This window comes from Epargyreus clarus, unplaced genomic scaffold, assembly GCF_041222505.1.
Source record: "Epargyreus clarus isolate Ecla_fem2 unplaced genomic scaffold, WU_Ecla_fem_2.2 ptg000018l, whole genome shotgun sequence".
NCBI lineage: Eukaryota > Metazoa > Arthropoda > Insecta > Lepidoptera > Hesperiidae > Epargyreus > Epargyreus clarus.
In genome coordinates, this window is record NW_027332226.1 from 399914 (window position 1) to 420356 (window position 20443).

At 38.1% G+C, this 20443-nt stretch overlaps 3 protein-coding genes across 3 annotated transcripts in view; 2 read left to right on the forward strand and 1 right to left on the reverse strand.

The window, feature by feature from the left end:
• Window positions 1-2601, forward strand: part of Reph (Regulator of eph expression) — a 68977-nt gene extending 66376 nt beyond the window's left edge. Inside the window, exons 7-8 of the mRNA XM_073082545.1 lie at window positions 1341-1430; window positions 2416-2601. Coding sequence (XP_072938646.1) covers window positions 1341-1424 — 84 coding nt within the window. The 3' untranslated portion in view covers window positions 1425-1430; window positions 2416-2601. The remainder of the gene's footprint in view (window positions 1-1340; window positions 1431-2415) is intronic.
• A 7320-nt stretch (window positions 2602-9921) lies between these two features.
• On the reverse strand, window positions 9922-14647 carry l(2)dtl (WD40 domain-containing protein denticleless). Its single transcript, XM_073082671.1, has 4 exons — window positions 14505-14647; window positions 14235-14431; window positions 12177-12288; window positions 9922-11993 (listed from the first exon to the last, which is right to left on the reverse strand). Exons 1-4 carry the CDS (start codon window positions 14545-14547, stop codon window positions 10375-10377), a joined length of 1971 nt encoding a protein of 656 aa, XP_072938772.1. The 5' UTR covers window positions 14548-14647; the 3' UTR covers window positions 9922-10374.
• Window positions 14648-17767: 3120 nt separating this feature from the next.
• Window positions 17768-20105, forward strand: LOC140749530 (uncharacterized). The gene has a single exon (XM_073082612.1). It carries the CDS (start codon window positions 17824-17826, stop codon window positions 19411-19413), a length of 1590 nt encoding a protein of 529 aa, XP_072938713.1. The 5' UTR covers window positions 17768-17823; the 3' UTR covers window positions 19414-20105.
• The last annotated feature ends 338 nt before the right edge of the window (window positions 20106-20443 follow it).

A 20443-nucleotide genomic window follows, 5' to 3' on the forward strand; every position in this document is an offset into this window, starting at 1 on the left:
ATTTTTATCATAAGTATTATTCTAATATTACTTTCCTACTTTCGTAATTTTATTGCTATAAAGATTAGCTTCGTTGAATATCTGCGAAAACTGACAGACTAAAAATATTATTTTTTGTACAGATAAATATAGTAGTAGGTATTTTAAAATGCATACCACGGCGTCTCTTACGCACTACTAAGTTCGCCGCATGTACCTACCGCTATATGTGGCCGCCTTGCGTCACTCACGGCCATTTACAACGTGAATCTCAATTAGTATGCGCTATTTGGCTAATCGTATAGATAAGGTGCACTATGTTTTCATTTGTTTTTATGTTAACATATTCTGCAATATTTTTGTGATATTTTCATAATAAGTTTATAAAAAGGAGAAGTAACAACCGAGCAAGCTGTCCCCTTGCCAGTAAGTGGCTATTGCTATTCATAGACATCTGTATCAGTCTCATATGAAATATACAAACATACATAGACATAGATATTACTCTTTTACTATGCATACAACGGAAGTAATCTAGAAAAATGATTTAGGGACTACACTATATTTCACAGGTTACAGGTTATAAGGGATGAAATCCTATATATATTATTATTTGTGGTATAAAAACTTTGTTAAATTTTAATACTTCCTAAAATATTCTACTTTTCTATGAAGTTGATACCTAAAAGATCATAGAAGAAACAGAAATATTTCTACTCGAAAGATAATCATATTACAAACATAACACATTGCAATATTGTATATGATTAATTATGTAATAGTGGTATGTAGGCTTCTAAATATGGTGAACATAATGGATTCTTTAGCTTTGTTAGTGGTATGTGTATGGTAGAATAAAAAATAATATAATCATTAATCAAACGTCATGTTTATGTTATGTTGTTTTATCTACTTTGTTAATTTTATAACTAGCACTGTCTGGTTGATAGATAACGTACGACTGTCTGAGAAATCTAGAAGTGGATAAAACATTAAAATGCATAAGATTTTCTAATAGATGTAGCAAATATTTTAGCGATCAATACTTTAAGGAGGTAAACAGGCGACAAACCATGTAAATTAAAAACCCAAAGAAGTTATTTGGCAAAGGTAGAACTCCTACAAAGCTAAGTGATGATGCCTGAAGACCCGTGCCGGCCAAGCTCCGTTAGTTTCACTTAAAACTGGCAGGTATATGCAAAATGTTGAAAAACTTCGGTAGCGTGATTCAGTCACAAAGTAACGCCATCTCCTGACGAGTTGCAGAAACTCGCTACAGATTGATATCAGAATTTTCCATATACATATATTTAATGGCAAGCAGGTACAAAAATATAATATGACCTGTTATGATGTTTCAGCTGAAGGTGGGCGGCGGCGGCGTGCGGTCGTGGCGCGCAGTGGGCGGCGCGCACGGCGGAGAGCTCTCCGTCTTCTGCTGGTGAGCGCAGGTACGCAGCTCCCGCTCCGCACCGCACTACTCCGCTACGCATATCACGACACAAGTTTGCACGCACCACATTGCACTATACTACACTATATCGCAGTCGTTATATTGCACAACATCGCATTATATCGCACCATGTAGCACTATACTCACCAAATCGCATTCACTGTACTGTACAAGTTAGCACTTTATCGCACTACACCGCACTACTCCGCACCACATCGCATTTTATCGCACTATATCGTATTATATCGCACCACATAACATTATTCCGCACATCGCATTAAACCAAGCCACATCGCCACGTATCTGTGTTCATTTCGCATAACACATCATCTCGCTGCATCGCACGGAACCACACCGTACCGTACATAATATTTGTATTACAACGCACTGCATTGCCACATCACAAGTTAACATGTTATACTGCACTACATATCATACTTCTTCATAACGAAACACCTTGCGAAGTGGTGGTAGATGTATTGACGTTCAAAAAGAATTCTGAAAGAATCTACTTCGAATAGATTACTGTTGACTTTGACTACAACACACTAAACTGTGCAATTGCTTATTTATTATTATTATTATTTATTATTATATTTATTAACGTAAATTATTATAATACCTTAACAACAGATCTAATAAGACAAGTGTAAACAGAAGGTACTGAAATACAGTCCCTACCGGACCTACGTGCTCAATCCAACTGAATTACAGTTGATTATTAAAAATACATACATTATTATTTATTTACAATCACAAATTTGTAAGAAAAAATATGAAATGAATGTTTTTATTACTTTATCTATTTATTGATCAACTAAAAAATAGATTCTGTTTTGTGATCACAAATACGTTGGGAAATTTTATGGGGTCTCCTCAATACTTATATATTCTACACGGTAACATAGTTAGCGTGATTCAAGAAAGTGGTACAGCGCCATCTAGTGAATGCTTATTAAATTATGTTTGTTTCTGGTTTTCAGAGTGTCGGAGCCGGCGGAGACCCGGCGATCGCGAGCGGTACACTCCCCGAGCTGTTGTACTTACGTCCTCGCTTTACTACTCGTATCTATGTGTTGTAGTGACGCTTGTCCCGAGCGCCCCGCGACCCTCGCGGCCCCCTGGCCCCCCGGCCCCCTGGCCCCCCGGCCCCCGGCCCCCCGGTCGCCTGGCCCCGGTCCCGACCCCGGCCCCGCGCGCGACCCCCGGGCCCCCGCGGCCGCTCGCGTCGCCCCCGACCGGACTCGCGTTCGGCTCGGAGCGGACCATCTGAGTCAAAGCAGTTTTAAACGTCACACCTTTAAAATTGATATTTTGAGCGGAATCACAACGGTCCCCCCGATCGGGTCAGTTAGGTAGTTCGAAACCGACGAGTGTTGCTATGAGCCGTCCCCTTTTCTACATAGATCTCGCAACGCTGAGCGCCGGCCGGGCGCCGGCCGAGGCGGGCTCGACCTCGATTTAATCATTGGCTTTAAGAAAATTTCCTCGTAGTACAATAAGAATTGAATTAAAGTCGGGTCGTTCTCGGAGCGAGCGACGGCCCGCGGCGGGGCGGGACGACACTTTACATTTTGAAATCCGAGCACTCGTAACGTTCGAACACCATTCACGCTCGTCTACCGGTCGCTCCAGTGTTAGAGTTCCTTTGCACTCAAATAATGATCAAAGTACAAACTTACGAATACTTTAATATTGTGAGATGCGTGCGCATCGCGTGTGAGAGACCCTGTCGTATCGTTGTCGTTTGGTGTAATTCGAGTCTTAGATCTAGCTCGACGTAACTACGTTGTATCTAAAACTCTACCGTGTATTTAAATAGATACTTCTCAGTCGTACCACTATCATTTCTTATTCGCGTATAACTCGTGGGTATCTGTCATTATATTTTTTAACGTTTAACAGAAAATTGAAATTTCTTCCTTTAATTTTAATTTTCGACTTATCTCTGAAAAACGTCATTCCAGATTTAATGTTTTTTTTTGCTCAACTTGGCGGGGGCACTACCGTGCCCCCAGATCTTTATTGTATTGAATAAAACGCAGGTAATTTAAGTTGTATTAGTTCGATTTGAATTTCTTGTTTTTTTTTTTTGTTCGTATCGTTTTCATTAATGACCATGATATATACCCACGAGTCTATGACAGCAAGTACTTTGTCGAACGTCACATTTCGTATACCTAAGATACATTCGAACAGTTTTAGAGCAGTGTTGTTACCCCCGAACGTACAGACAGACACATTGCAGTTGCATATGATATGTAGATTTTTTGGAGTACCTATTTACCAGTTTTGAATACCGTTTTTATTACGTTGTTTCCTAGAGTCTATTAACTGTAATACCTAATAGTCAGTCAATTTTGAAAAGCTACGGTATTTTTACTGACTTGTTTAACCGTGGACGAGTAATTGCCGGCGATGAACGATTTTCGCTACTAGTACTTGTAAGATATATTTTGAAAGAGATGGTAATAGACATTGTAGATTTTTTTCGATACTCGCTGTCAACTCTTGACTATCTCTGTTTCTGTCTCTCGTGTTGCTATTTCATGTTTCAGTCGCCAAACGTCACGTTTATAGTTCACGGGGAAGCAAGTCCCATGCGGTAGACTCACACCCGCTAAGATAAGTGATCTCATTGTATTAGGACGATGCCATCGTCATACGTTTAATATTTATGCATTATGATGTACATTAATTTGATTATATAGGCTTAAATGTTGAAAAAAATACCAAAATACTGATTTTATTGTATTTTTTTTCGTCTGTGAAACTGTAATTGGTCTGTAGGGAACTCAGAAGCAACTTTGTGGCCGCCAGCTGCGCCGCTCGACACACACATTGTTTTTATTTTATTAGAAAATTATTTTAACGTAACGTATTTTAATAATTTTATTTTGATTTCATTGACTTTGTATGGAATCGAGGAATACTTATATTTTATTATAATTTTGGCTTTTTAAATTTAATTTTAGTCGAGTGGCGCCGCTGCGCTGGGGTCGCGATTTGTGTGTTTCTGCATTTAATATTATATCTAAATATTCGTACCTACGTTAGTTGTAGTGCAATAATAATATCTATGCAATGTATAACTAACGTATAAGAAATTGTATCACTTGAGTCGTCTTTAGCTCCCAACAAATGTATTGAAAATATCAACAAAACCAAATTGTCGTCATGATGTACCGATTAATTTTAAACTCATTATTGTAAGATTTCCAAAAAATGTAAATTGTAAGTTTTGTAATGATGGAATAATATTGCACAATAAGTATTGAATTACAAAATATGACTGTATTTTTCGAGCATAAGACGACCACTTATATAGACGCCATGACGATGACATCATCATACGTCATTATATCAGGCCTATTTTCCATAGACTGGATTTACCAGTTGAACGAGAAAATTCAGTCTATTCGATGCACTGAGGCCATATTTATCAAATTGTCTAAATATTTACTACTTACCCGAAACCTTACGACACTTTCTAAATAGCTACATCCTTCTGTCTTATGAGAGATGGCGCCACTTTGATCTTGACTCACGCAATAAAAGTTTTGTAAACGATAATTCTATGTAAAGGGATTTTGAACTAAAATTATTATAATACGTTCGCTATGTGGACATGATCTCCTAATTCTCCAGTTTCTTTATTTATTTCGATTACCTTGACCATAATTTGGTCTCCAGTCTTGTAAAAGCAATCATTCAGCGATTGATCATTCGAAAAAGAACAATATTTAGACAAATTTTGCAGTAAAATAAGGCCTCGGTCTCACACAGTGTAACCATCCTCACTGTCATAAAATAAGTAAACAGCTGTATTTTAATGGATACTAGAATGTAAACGTTAACCGCAGTGACATTGTTAAGTAATTACGTTGGCTACCAGGCGAAACATTGTATTTTATGCGAAGCCATTGACGAGTTATTGTTTAAGTCGTTTTGACAAAATTGTATTGTTGTATCGATATTTTGCGGGCGAGAAACCGGCGAAATGTCGAGTGATAGTCACGTGGCGCGCAACGCTCCTCGCTATTCGATTGACGTCGACGTCAGGAAAATATTTTTGCCTCAAATGAGACTAATTAGAGTTGCGTTTGACGTTTGTTGCTAAATGATCTTCTAATTTTAGAGACAAAAATAGTTACTTAGAAGATAACTTTTTGGAAAGATTTAAGCCGTTTTAAATGTAAAACTCGAATAGCGAGGAGCGCATCGCGCGGCGGACGCGAGGCGGAGGCGCGCCTCAGCTTTTGATCTCGAATTGCGACTGAGCCGCTGGGTGTTTGTGTTCAACTGAAAAACTGTATCGCGAGACGCCCTTTTGTACGGATTTTTACTTTTTCATTATCGACATGAACACTCACGCAACACGTGATTCCTTAATAGACTATCAAATATTTTTATCATTTTTAAAAAATGTCAATGTGTGCGACCGCGAGTGTGCGCCGGGCCCGCGACCACGAGAGGGATTTTTTAAGGATTGATGTTTTTTACTGGCTCTCCCTTAGAATCAGCATGCGGAGAACATGCTGACGGAATAGTTTTGGATCTCCGTGTGCTGAATCTAAACGTTTTAGGCTTTCTTCGTTCAACTCTCAATTTTGTATGTAAAAAAAAAGTTTTGTAGAATGTAAGGAGTGGAGCGAGGAGAGCCCGAGGCGGCGCGGCCGGCGCGCGGGCCGCACGGCTATCGGTTGTACCTAGTTATAACTTATGTTGTAGTTTTTTAGCAGGGCTAAGCATTCTGTTACTCTTGTTGTGTTATAAACGAAAATGAAAAAAAAATTAAACATAATAAATGTGGTGCGAGTGGATGCAGTGAATTTAACGATAAAGACATTTAACAAATTTTCAAATTAATATGATAAAAGTACTAAGACTTTTTTAAAATCGCTTCGATAAAGATCGTATGTACATAGTGTTAAGTTACGTAGAATTTAAGTGCAGTCTTAGATGTAGTAGGTATAACAAATTGTATGGCGGAGGCGGCGCTCCCGCCGACTCCCTCTTGTGTTACTGCTCCGCGACGCGCTGCGGGCCGCCGCCGGCACCAGCGTGCGGCCTAATGTGAGGAGGTCCTCTTCTGCGGTCGAATTAACGAACCGTCTTCAACGCATATGGCGTTAAATGACGGCGTCGTGATCGGGCGTGGTATTCCGGAACGTTGTGCAGCCGGTACGAGTACCTCTAACAAATTAACGAAGTATAGAACAAGTGAGTGGTGCGGCTTGTCCCGGAATACCACCCGCGATCATATCATGACCGCTACATAATTTGTTTTCGCTCCCCATCTGTCAAGTCCAGTTAAGTACGGCTGAACACAAACTTCATTGTTATATCAATTCAATTATCAATTACTATTTTCGACGAATAATATGCAAACTGTGTCCAACGAATTTTCGACATATCAATAAATTTTACGATACTTTTATAGGTACTATTAAATATTTCTTCCCCATTGGCAATACAAATTATTTAGACCTAGCAACTTCAAACATTAGTAATCGCGAGTTCTATAAATAACGTGGGTTAAATAACTTCACATATGGAACTAGGTATATTTAAATACTAATAATTAAAAAGAAATTACCACGCTATGCTCTCACCACAATTCTGAGTTTAACGTTCAAAGTTTTGTGTTTAGCCGTACTTTCCACATCATGGACATCCGTAAGGTTCTAAGGCTCGCAGTGGCATGTTGCAACAATCAGTGGTGATATTTTAAAAGATAATTTATATTATGTTTTTATATATTGAATTAACAAGCGTAATAAAGAGTGAGCAATGGCACATCTTAATTGTTGTTTTATTGTATCCCCATTTAAAAACTACTAATAGATACAGAAAAATTCTAGAAGCAGGTAGGTACCGTTCACACTTCCCAGTTACATCTCTATATATTTTCTAAGGTCGTTAATTTAAGAGATATAATTTGATTTCGAATGATAACAAAACTTAGAAAAATCCACAATAAGACCTCTTATATATAGATAACTGAAATTCTCTTCGCGCTTTTATTTTTGAAGTAATATATACGGCGCGTTAGGATAAATAATTTTTTGTTGTTCGACTTGGCGAAGGCACTACCGTGCCCCCAGATGTGTGATTTTTAAAAAACAAACGGATTTTAGTCGACAATCAACATAAGTTGGTTGCGCACATTTTGCAAAAATACTCCTCATGTTGCTTGTTGTTTTCATTGTGCTGAATAAAATGTAGCAAGTTCTGATACCAAGGTAATATAACTTAGAGGAGGTCATTCTTATGAAGAAAAACTACTTACTATCTGTTGAAGAACTTGAGTATTTTTTAATTCATCGGCTTTAGTGTTGCTGTTATAGAAAAATATATCGCTGTTGGAATAGTATAGCTTTTACAAAAAAATTAGACCGAAAAATGCGTCGATATTCAATAAGTTTTTAACTTATTGCTATGTATACAAAGTTAATAAAAATTACAAGTTCAAAAGTTAAAACTTTGATGTCCTCAAGGTATAGTTTTTAAGTACGTTTTTAGATGTGAGGCCAACTGTCATTATGTATTTAATTTACTTGTTTTTTTAATATACCCCCCAAGAAGTATAACTGCTTATCTGCGTACATAAGTATACTCACATGTTTTTTTAACGAGGAAATCAAAACGCATTTAATAATTTCGTTTTTTTAATTCTTTTGCATGCAATCATTACATACACAGTAAGAAGAGCTTAGTGCTATATTATTGTTACATATTAAAATTATGCTTATGTGATGCATTCAAAATATTTTTGATACAAGACAAAATGAAATTGAACGTCCAAATACCAGCTCACACAATAATGTCGGATTAAAATTACATATATAATAATGTATTATTACATTATAATTATGTAAACCTGAGGTTCAGGTATAATTTGTTATAGCATGTAATATTTAAACATGAATAAAATTAGGGATCACAAAAATAAATTTTTCGAAAATAGCAGAATATATTTTGAATATTTTTGTCACACGTTATTTAAAAATTAAAAGGAAAAATACATAGCCTGGCAAATTTTCTGTGCGTGTGGCGGATTTTAGAAAGAACTGTTTTATGTCTATGGTAATTTGTTTTCAAAGGTAGTTTTTAGTTATTACGGTATTTTAATAAATGATAACCCAAAAACCTCGTGTTATTTGTCAATAACATGAATACTTTTTATTATTATTGGTAGAGATTCTCAATAATATGTTGAACAGTGATAATTATAATCGTTAAAATTTTACAGCTTAGATACTTGATAACCTAGCAACATTACGGTGGCGCCAGTGGCGCCCTTACCACACGCACACAACTTTGTCGAACTATATGTATATCTTACACTACTGCCCATTATTAATTATTAAATTATCCACTGTTTCGGCTATCAAAGATAAAAATATTACAGTTACTTGATACGAAAACTGTCAAATTGCGATCTCTAATAGGCAAAATATTGGATAGATTTATTAATAAAGGCTTAAGATTACAATTATATCTTTATGGTGGAAAATAGTGCAAGATAATTATTATAACTTAAACTTAATTATCAGTCTATAAAATGCAATGACTTTTCTTAGAAATAATTATATGAATACTTACTAACTAATATCACTAATGGAGTATACAGATATTTCAAGTTTTATATCTAATTAATTACGTATTTAACATGTTGAAATTTAAAACTTAAATAATATTAATACGAATGTTTGCACTGCAACAGTATGCAAATTATATGTTTTTCTTAGTATGATTATTATGCTTCACGTAATTATTACATCAAATAAGGGAAACAAAAAATAGTTCAAAACACTTTAAATATGAGAATACATCACAATTATCAACGATATTATCGCACAAATAGATGTATAAAAATATAATTTTATATAAATTTATAATTTTATTAATTAGAATCAGAAGCTTTCAAAGTAATTGAAAGATTTTTTAAATAATCTGGAAGTAGAAAATAGTTCGGTAGTTAAGTGGCCAATACTCGTACACAATTATGCAAAAGTATAGTCAGCGCCAAACTTGTGGTCCGCTCTGAAGTTGTAGCGGGCAGGTTTACTTAGCATATACTCCGTAACGTAAGGGCACACTAAGCCTGGTATGTACCCGCGGACGACAGCGGGCAGCGGAGGGTGCCGGGGGGTCCCGCGCTGTCTTCGTCCCGCTAATATCTGCAATTGGCTATTGTGACGCGACTCGTTTCTATATTCGGAGCGGACTAGCAGTTTGGCGCGGAATATAGATGTTTAATAAATTCGAATCCCTGTTTGAAGATAAGTCTCTTGTCACGTCTGTATACGCCTTAAAATTAACTTAGATCTCATACGCAATTAGAAATTAAGAATATTTTTGAAAATAACTTTGATTATTAATATCTCATATTGTCCAAAAACCGAAAACCGTTTACAGGAACTGATATAAATGGCAGCATTTAGAGGATTTAAAAACTGTTGATATTAAATTGAATATTTTATAAAAAATGGTTAGCAGACGAGCATGCAGTTCACCTAACGGTAAATGGCTACTGACGCCCATGGACATCTGTAATCAACCCCAGATAGGACTAGATATTTCTACATAAGGTTAAAGTATTTCGCCCTTCAAACCAGAATTCAGCAGCACTTAACGCTACTGTTATGCGGAAGAAATAGGTGTGGCGGTGGTGGTGAATGGCACGGGCATGAGCCATGCGTATTAAAATTATGTATAAAAAATATCATGATCAGATATGAGTAGGGTCTTAGGGTTTTCTATAGTGGCGGTGTGGACACTGTCGTTCCAGATTTGACATGATATACCAGATTCCATGAATATCGGTTCTCAACACATACATAACATTAATTGTATAATTTACTTAGGAAAAACTTAAATCTAAAATAATAGGAATCTTCCTTATACTAACATAACTGAGAAAAATAAATCTAATCTTATTTGTCCTTAGTAGCCACAGTGAAGTATTTAAGCAACGTTCGACTTTTATTGTTAGCTTTAGGAGTTCTCTCTGAAACTGAATTTCGCCTCATGGGGGCGCTCTCCTTGGGACTGAGCGGCGCGACGGTATTAACTTTGTCAACGGAATCATTCGTCTTACCTTTCTTCTCTCGAACCATCAAAGTGAGCCAGTCGGTCGTGTCTTGCTTTTTCTTCACCGGTGACATCAGCCTGTGATGCGGGGCCTCGCCGTCCAGGACGAAATTTGGCAAATTTTTGGTCGGCGTCGTGAAACATATAACCCTAACCTTGGTCGGAGATACCTTCACGGGGGACCTGCCGGGGACGGCGGGGGGAGATATCGGCTTCGGACTCCTCGGCGAGAGCAACTTGCAGGGCTTCTTCTCGTAGTTCTTCGTCGGGGTCAGGAAGGACGTGCCCGCCTTGGGCGCGAGGTAGGTCCAGTCGTCCGCCGCGTCCCGCTCGGGGCTGGCGCGGCGCTTGCAGCCCGCCGCCAGCGGCGCGTCGGGCGGGCGGCGCGCGCGCTTGGCGGCGCTCTCCGCGTCGTCGGGGTCGCGCGCCGCGTTGAGCAGGTCGGCCAGGCAGCGCTTGGTGCGGCGCGCGGGCTCGGCGCGCGCGCGCTTGCCGCCGGCCGAGCCGGGCGCGGCGCGGCGCTTGCCGGCGGGCGAGCGCGCGGGCGAGCGGCCGGGCGTGCGGTCGGGCGCGCCCCACAGCGCGGCGGGCGCGGCGCGCGGCAGCAGCTCCGCGCGGCCCTCGAGCGGGCGCTCGGGCGCGGGGCTGGCGGGCCCGAGGCGCCAGATCTTGTGGCGCGCGTCGTCGCTGCAGGTGACGAGCGCGGGCCCGCCGCGCGGCGCCCAGGCGGCGCACGTGACCTCGGCGCGGTGGCCGGCCAGCCGCACGAGCGGCGCGCCGCTCCTCACGTTCCACACGTACGCGTTCTTGTCGCTGCTGCCGCTCACGAGGTACAGCCCGTCGGGGCTGAGCCCGGTCTTGATGTAGAAGGTGCCGTTCTCGTGGCCGACGTACCGGCGCTCCGGCAGCGCGGTGTACGTGGACACGTTGAAGCAGTAGATGACGTTGTCCATGCAACTCGCGTACAGCCGCGTGCGCGACTCGTCGATAATCAGGTTCGTGTAGCCGTTCTTCGTGGAGCTGCCGCAGTACGGAATCGAGTGCTTGGGTAGCGGCTCGCGCTTGTACACGTTGTAGTTCTTGCGCATGTCCCACACCTTGATGTTGCCGTCGCACTCGCCGCACGATATTAGCGTCAGGTCGTCCTGGAACACGAGCCCCGTGATGCTGATGGCGCGGTGGGTGTCGATGCGCGGCCGCTTGCTATGAGATCCGGGCGTCTTCGGGGTGAAGCTGGAGTGGCAGTTCATGAGGCAGTTGTCCGGCTTTAGCACGACGGAAGGGTGGTTGTTGGCGCGAATATCCCAGACTAAAATGTGGCCGTCTCTGGCGCCAGTTGCAAAAACGGATGGCTCGTTCGGTCGGAACACGGCCGTTTTGACAGACCTTGTATGATGCGAAAAGACCAAAACTCGTTTCGGAGCTCCTTCGGCTACATCCCATAGACTAGCAGTATGGTCACCTATGGAAAAACTTTGATCAATAAGCATTTATAACATAACATTCCTAGTAAATCTTAAAAAATATACATTTTATACTTACAAGAACAATAAAGTATTATTTAAAAACTAATTTTAGTTTAGTGCAAGCAAAACAAATAGAAAAATTAAAGTCATCTTAACAGAAAAAAAATATTACAACTAACCAGAGACAGTGACAAAGTTCATGTTGTGTGGCATCCAGGCGAGGTCGAACACCGCATTGTTGTGGCACGGGAAGCTCTCTAGAGCACTGGCCGCACGGACGCTCGACGTGTCCTGCAAAAATATAGTTCTTAGTAGAGTCCGCGTCAAACTGTTAGTCCGCTTCGAATATATATAAACGAGTCGCGTCAAAATAGCAAATTGTAGATATTACCGGGACAAAGACGTTATACCCCAGGCACCCTCCGCTGCCCGCTTTCGCCCATAACCTTCGCGGGTACATAGGTGCGTTAGTGTGTTACGTTACGGAGTATATGCTAACTAAACTTCAGAGCGGACTAGAAGTTTAGTGCGAACTATGATTTCTACAACCGTTACCTTCATCAGCACAAATACTGTGATATTTTAGCCAAAATAAACACTTGGTATAGTCAATACCACTGTCTTATAGACTGCCTTGAACAAAGATTACATTTTTAAAACCTATTTATGTAGATATTTTAAAGTAAAATTTTGATGATTTGGATATTATTTTTGACTGCTTTAAAATTCACACTGTCACATTGGGGCCTAAAGATTCAGGTCCCAGTCTCAAAACGTTTGTATTTTGAAGTTATGTGCACATTAGGAATAAGTTATTACATGGTTTAATGGTGAAAAAACAATTATGACAAAACCTACAGAGTAAGACTAAAAAACTTAACCAGCATAGTAGACATTATGGACTAAACCGTTATTATGAGGGCAGACCCTTGCCCAACAGTGGACCAAAAGTGCATTTATGATATCATAATATGGCTATGACTAGAAAATGTTTTATAAAATCAATTTTAATAAAATCTTACCACTGGACAGTTGTACAATTGTTGCTTAGAATTCATAATATTTGAAAGCGCAAACATTAACAACTGTTAGCTATGCAGTTACCCGCTGCACTGGCATGCTAGACAAATCCCTTAAATCTTTTCCAGCGGCACTTTGTGGGCTTCTCTGAGGGATGATGTAACTGTTATGCATTTGTAGGTAACATCATATAATTATGTGTTATAGAATAGCAATACATATTGTGTGCTTATTTACAACTGATTGGCTGAATTCAAATTGATGTTAATCCTTATAAAGTAAATGCATCTGAGAGACATTTACAATGTGTTCCAACTTACTCCTCAGAAGTAGCAAACTATTCTGTAGCTGACCACAGTTATGATACAAAATATATGTATATATTGACATTAGACACCTGATAGTTCCTGATAGATACTCATTGAAGTGGCAGTACTAGTGTCAGAACTACCAGGTGAAGTTTTCCACTTCTCTAGTAACTTAGTCGGAAATAATTCATAACCTTTTAGTGTACGCTTAACCTTTCTAGATAGCTATTTTTCTAGACCTAACTCATCAATAGACTAAGCAATAAAGTACATATAGCAAGGATATCTTATATAAGGGAGCCTGCCACAAGTCCAGTAGGTGTGGATGGAATGAATGGATGAAGTGGTGCATATTTGTATATCTAGCAGTGAACTTTTAATGGCTGGTATATACTGAATATGTGTACTATTTCAATTAAAATGTAATTTAATTTGAGGGAATCAAATTAAACTCATTTTAAGATGAGACTTATATCTATTATATGTATATTTTGTCACTCCCCAGAATAACTAACTTTGAATTAAAATGACATGAGTTAAGTGATGTGTAATAATGGTCATTTGCATTATAGCATTAAGTAATGTAATCTTTTTTGTGACTATGATGCCTAATTATAGGAATTATTGAAGATTTTGCCTTTTTGTGTTATCATTCGTTAGTTACTTAAAGAGATATTCTTTTTGATTATGTTAGTGTTATTTGATACTCATTCTAGTTTTACGGCAACAGCAAATTTACGTGAAGGATCGAGTGCTGCAAATCTCATTACCGCCAGTACATCATAAACAATACATCAGGTGTTTGAGAACTTCTGCTCATTGGAAAGAGCAAATTTCTGAAATTGTGCACTAGAGTAGCGCTGTGAAGCGCTAAACTAAAGAGGCATTATAATTTAAAGAATTTCTTACCTGTATAGCAACCCTGCCATCTTCATTAGCGAGAGCAAGGATGTGTTCGTAGCCCGACGCTTCAGCGAATCGACAAGCAAATATCGGAGGATCTTGGTCGAAAACATCAGGCAGGGCCGCGCTCTGCAACCCGTAGAACGACTCCTCGCTGCTCACCACCAGCCGTTTCAAGATATTGTCGTAATTGAAGCGGCAATCTATAAACACAATTATATTACACAATATCCCACCTATTCTTACCAATATATTAGAACATAATAAAATACTTACAGATACCAAGTTGACGATCAATAAATGCTTGAATGTCATTCATTTTGATACCAAAAATAAACAATTTCTACATCACACACAAGGAGAAAAAAATATGACGCAAATTTACCCGCACTTTCGATTTGACAGTGATTGCCATAACCGGATATTGACAATGAAAGCACACTGTCAATGTCAAACCGTCAAAATGCACAGATTGTAAATATGAATTATTATCAAATGATGTACATAAACAATAATTAAAATAAAATTAGATCGTCTATGGATTATCTTATTTTTATACATCGAATTTAAAATCGTTAAATCTTCCTATATTACTAGACTATGTGGTTAAATCCTACGTGGTATTGTCATATAACAAATATGTATTATTTTTTATTTTGTCTATTACTCAGAGTAAATAACGAGTAAATATACTATGAAATATGTTTTTTTAAGTTTAAATTTTAATGTTTATTCTGAATTTAATTAAATGCTTTATTATAATTTTAAAGCTATATTATGTTATTAATACTATTGGGTACTTGACAGTTATAACAATAAAATATGAAATATGTTGGATATGATAGCTTATAAGTAAACATAAATTATGCAGTATTTCGTTTATTTTTAATACGTTCTAAGTATTTTAATTTTTAAAAAGAAATTTTCGATTTTTTATCTGTGGATTTTAAATCCCAAAACGGCGACAGTGCTGCCTCAAATGTCATGTGACGTCACTACATCGAAACCAAACAAGACAAATAATAATTAAATCGTTTGCTGTTAGAGTTGGTTGAATTTATAATATGTTGTGAACCGAAATGAAGCCATACTATATTAAAGCTGATAGCGTGAACCTGCTTGAAGAATCTCCATATATGCAGTGCAATAAATCAAAATGGATACAAAAACTTCCGTGAGATAACCTATGGAAATATCAAATAAACAACGTAAGTAAAACATTCTTTATATTTACATTTAATCATATCGGACAATTAAAACATTTCTTAACTGACTTCAGACAGAAGAAAGGTTGTCTTCAAGTGATTATTAAGATTTTTTTTAAATATACTTATATTCTTATGTGAACTGTTTTAAGGTTATTAATTGGTTATATTTATATTTACAGATCTTCCCGGCAATCATATAGTGACGACGTTATAGAGTATGTGCAGTTTAAGAGGAAGGCAAGTTTGTGTTTCATGAAAAGTAAAAGTTGTCCTGAACACAAGGTACATCAATGAAAATGAAAATGTGATGACTGTCCTGCCTAGAAGAAGTGAGGAGCCAAAAGTTTCGAAAGTGGGCACCAGTCTGAAATACATAAAGTGAGGACACGGGAAATATTACTTCTTTACTTGCGTAACCTACCCAACAAGATGAAGGAAGAAAAGTGACCATACAGTTCCTATTATTGCATTGCAATTTAATTCTGAAAATGACAGTGATAAATATATATATCCATTTGTTACGGAAAATAATTTTAGTAATGAAGAAAAGCAGACATGCAAGCAGCACAAAAATTTAGATAAACCAAATAAACAAAGAAATCGGTTAATAAAATACTAATATTAGCAAATCATGTATTTTTAATTATACAGTCCTGTAACTTAATCAGTGCACATGCACCATCAATAATAACACAGTCATGAAATATTTTAATTGTGTCCTATTAATTACAGAATGGGCCCTTAAAATAGAATTCTCATAGACATCTATATAATATATTAAATATATGAATACTTCCACTTGCTGTTTTGTTTTGATTACGTCCCGTTCCAATGATTTGGAATTGACGAATCACTCGAGAGTTACTAAATTTATTCCTTTTTTTCAATAATACTTCTCTTACATAGATAGTATAAAATGTCATTGCTTGCAAACAGAGGATTTAAACATATAAGAATCTGCAAGTTCTTTAACGTTTATGAGATTTGAGTTTAGGAACTTGTATAAGCAAATTTGTTAGGATATTTAGCGATCGTACTTGAACACATCGTCACTGCACACGCCTTGTAATTTGACATTCTTGCAATTGTACTAATAAAAGTTAAATAATTCCCAAGATTTCCCCTGAAGTATGTGTAGCGTCGAAGTTTATTTCTATATTTTCAATGTGTTGACGTCACGCTACGAAATGACACTTGACCGCCTGTTTTGGCGTAACGTTCCGTTTACCGTAATAAAAATATGTTTTTTATTAATAAATAGCCCTTTTTTCGAAAAAATGATCAATGAAAGGCATATATAATACGTATATGAATTCATTAAAACAGTTTCCCAAAAAGTGTCAAGTAGCCAATTAAAAAAGTTGTTGAAAAGTTGGTTGGTTGGTTGGTTTTGTATACTCTTTGGTTGGGAAGTTGCACATTATTTCTGATTATTTCTAATCAGTCTTTAAAATTCTAGTAGGCATGCACACAATAAATTATTTTTAAATAAGCTCCTTAAATATTGGCAACTTTTCATTTGTATAAAAGGATCATAAAGTCATTATTTTTATAAAAATATCTCTATCTCTATATCTTTTATTAACGTTCGATTTGTTTCTCTGCGAATGTCTTTAATTATTCTTATTTTATCTGTGATGCTTGCTTTGCTACTGCGGGCTGTGATGCCTGTGATTTAACTTTTCTTTTTTATTTTCTAGCTATTTATTGCGTAAAATTATAATATTCTTCAATTCAGAAATAAATTAAAGTTCAAAGATACGACATTTTTTACAAATAGCTCTAGGGCTTCGTTCTACAAAATTGTACTGAGAAGTTTGTTTTGTTACATTTTCTTGTCGTCTTGTAAAGTTATAGTTTGAAAAAATGTACGTTGGGTAAACTAAATAATATATTTACTTGAGTTTCGTTAGAAGACCAGGTGCAGTCAAGTACGGGACGATTAATTCGACACATTGTTCTAAAGGTGAGTAAATAATTTTCACAATTCAGATTATGTGGACTCTTCTATTTCGCCGTAGGTGAACGGCGTCATAGCGCCGCTACGACTTTCGTACAAAATCTTACGACAGAGACATAATTTATTCTCAAGATTTTCCTGTTTGTCTTGTCATTTGTGCCGGTTTCTTTAGGAGCTCATTCGATTAAAGAATGTCCGTTTGACGTTTTCCAGGTGTATGGAATGTGAAGAAAATGGACAAGGCGTTAGAGCGGAGGTGGGCCGGCGTGGAGTCAAGCGGAAGCTCGGAGCTGGTGGCGCGCGTGACGTGCGGCTGCTGGCCGCGGTGCCGGCCCGCGCGCCCGCCGCGCCGCCCGCGCGGCCCCCCTCGCCCGCGCGAACCACTCAACCCCCCCCTTTTCCCCCTGCTTTCGCTAATGTGAACCTCATGGAGGAGATAACGTTCTGGGTGTGCACCCGGCGCGCGCCTTGCCTCTACAGGTACAATAATGTGTACAAGAAGAAGGATGAGGCCCACTGCTCCAAGTATAGGCACAGTAGTGACCCCAGCTATGCCGATGAAGTGCCATCTCCGAAAAAGAAAAAGAGAAAATTACGCTTGTTGGACAATGAATCCATGTCTAGTGAGGGACAGCAAAATGTTTATTTCGAGAGATCCCACAAGCATCAGAGGTCTTGGTATAGCAGTAGCAAGTCACGGTCTGACAGGTCTGATGTTGACTTTAATATAAAAAATAGTTCAATTCGAAACAAGACTAAATCCAAGATACAGAGGAAAAATAGGACAACCCTTCATAAGAAGAATAAAATAATAACATCTACGCCCAAACCTACTACTTTGAGGAGGAGCTTACGTAAGACTCAGCAGAACCACAACAGCACCCAGTTGAACTGCTCCCTCTGTATCTTCAACTCGAAGGCCATAAATGGAGAACATGAACCTGAACATGAGAATGGTGAAGAACAGAACAAATCTGTGACTAGAAATCGTACATCTAATAGTAAAAGAGGTACTGTATTGCAAGAACAGTCTAAAAATGAAATAGTGCCTAATGGTCAATTTGAGGATATCAGTGATGTGTCTGGTTTCACTGCCAACTACATCAGGTCAACCAAAGTAAACTCTAAAACGCCAAGGAAGGTAAGAAGCAAACCCAGCAGGAATTTGGTGAGAGAGTCGCAACATAAACTCCAAAAGGATGAGAGCAAAATCATTGTCTGTGTGAACAAGTCTGCCAACACCGGACTTCCCACTCCAGTACTGAACCAAAGCACAGACTCCTCTCAGAATATCATCAACCTAGTCACAGTAAACAACAATAATAATGAGAAGGCAGTTAAAGTAAACCAAGCCACATCTCAGATAAAATTGTTGAGTTCTAAGAATGATCAAAATAAAGAAAGTGATAAAGATGCTGCTCAGAATATGAATGTTTCCTTCCAGTCGAAGAGTAGCGGTGTTTCAAGGTATCCCACTAGGCATAGGACTAATTCTAAAACTGTTGCACAGGATTTGGAGAACAGTGTCAATCATTCTACACCAGCAAAGAAGACCCCTAGAGGAGTGAGGGAACTGAAAAGTATCAACCAAAATGAACTATATGATATTAGTTTGGTTTCAAGGACTAGAAGTGGTAAGAAAATTGGTGTGATTTCTATGGACTTGGAGGAATCTGGATGTTCTCAGGGTCAGGCTAATAATTTAACTGATCAAGTTAGTTCGAGTGTAACAAAAAATGTGGCTAGTCCAGTGAGTAAGAGTGTACGAAGAAAGAAGCGTGTTACGACAAAAAAATCTGACAAGCAAGAAGTGAAAAAGGATTCTGAAAGTGACAGTGCAAAAAAGAACTCGGGGAGTTTGGCCTTGTCTCCCACTAAGTGTGTGGGTAGGAAAGCTGTGGACAAAACAAGACAATCTTTAAAAAAGGACTCATTGAGAGACAAAAGTGGCTTTGCGGCGTGCTTCTCTGATAGTGAAGAGGACAAACCGTTGATAAGGCGGAAGTTTTTTTGTTAGCCTAAATCCATTTTGAATATTGCAATCATAGTTACTAGCTTGAAAGAAGCACATGTATCAGAATATTATGAAATTTTATCTAGTAGCAATTTGGAATAAAGTTATCCATTGCGTAAATTTAGGGTGGTGTCAGTGTCTGCTCAGTGCCTATACTTGCACTGGCTCTGTCCTACTCGAGTTCTTATACGAATATAGCCTTATTGTAACGATTGAAATGTAATTAATATAATAGAAAGCAATTTGTATATTGAAATTATTCAATTGATATTATGCCTACATTGTGTTTTAGTGATGTAGGCAATTTTAAATATGATGTTAGTCACAATTATCAAATATATTAAAGGTCGCAATTATTAAGATTCGAGTAGAATGGATGCCATTTTGTATATTGATATCTTTTAATATTGCCCTCATAGTCCATAATATTTAACTGTATGTTATTGTAATTATTTATTGTATTTACGAATGAATTGATAAAAGTGCTTAACGCAAATAAAATTTGTGTGAAAAATTGTATTATAAAGTGCCATTTATGAGAATGTTTGATAATTCAATCCCATGACCGCAGCGTGCTGTGTTGTTAACAGTTAAGTTAGGTTATCTATGGTCAACTGTTTATTTTATATTCAAATTTGGTGTAATATATTTGCTTGTATTTGAAATTACACAGTAAATTTAATGTATACACTCAATGATGTTATTTATTTTGCGTTCCTAGATTTGGCGGATTTCACCAGAAATTGACTTTTACGAGGAAACTATTAATTTGTAAGCTGACTAACCTTTTTTCTTTTCGAGTTTTCTCCTCCCACACCATCTGGTGTTTATGCGACTATACACCGCCGTCCTTCCCAGGGTCGCTTACTGGACGATTCGCGTTCCCACGCTAGCCGCTAGCAACCCCGGAAGCCCCCTTTAGTCACCTCTTACGACAGACGGGATACCGTAGCTCTATTCTAGTCCCGGAACTACAGGGATATAGCTGACTAACCTAATGCATTTTAAATTATTTGACGAGAATTTTAGATAT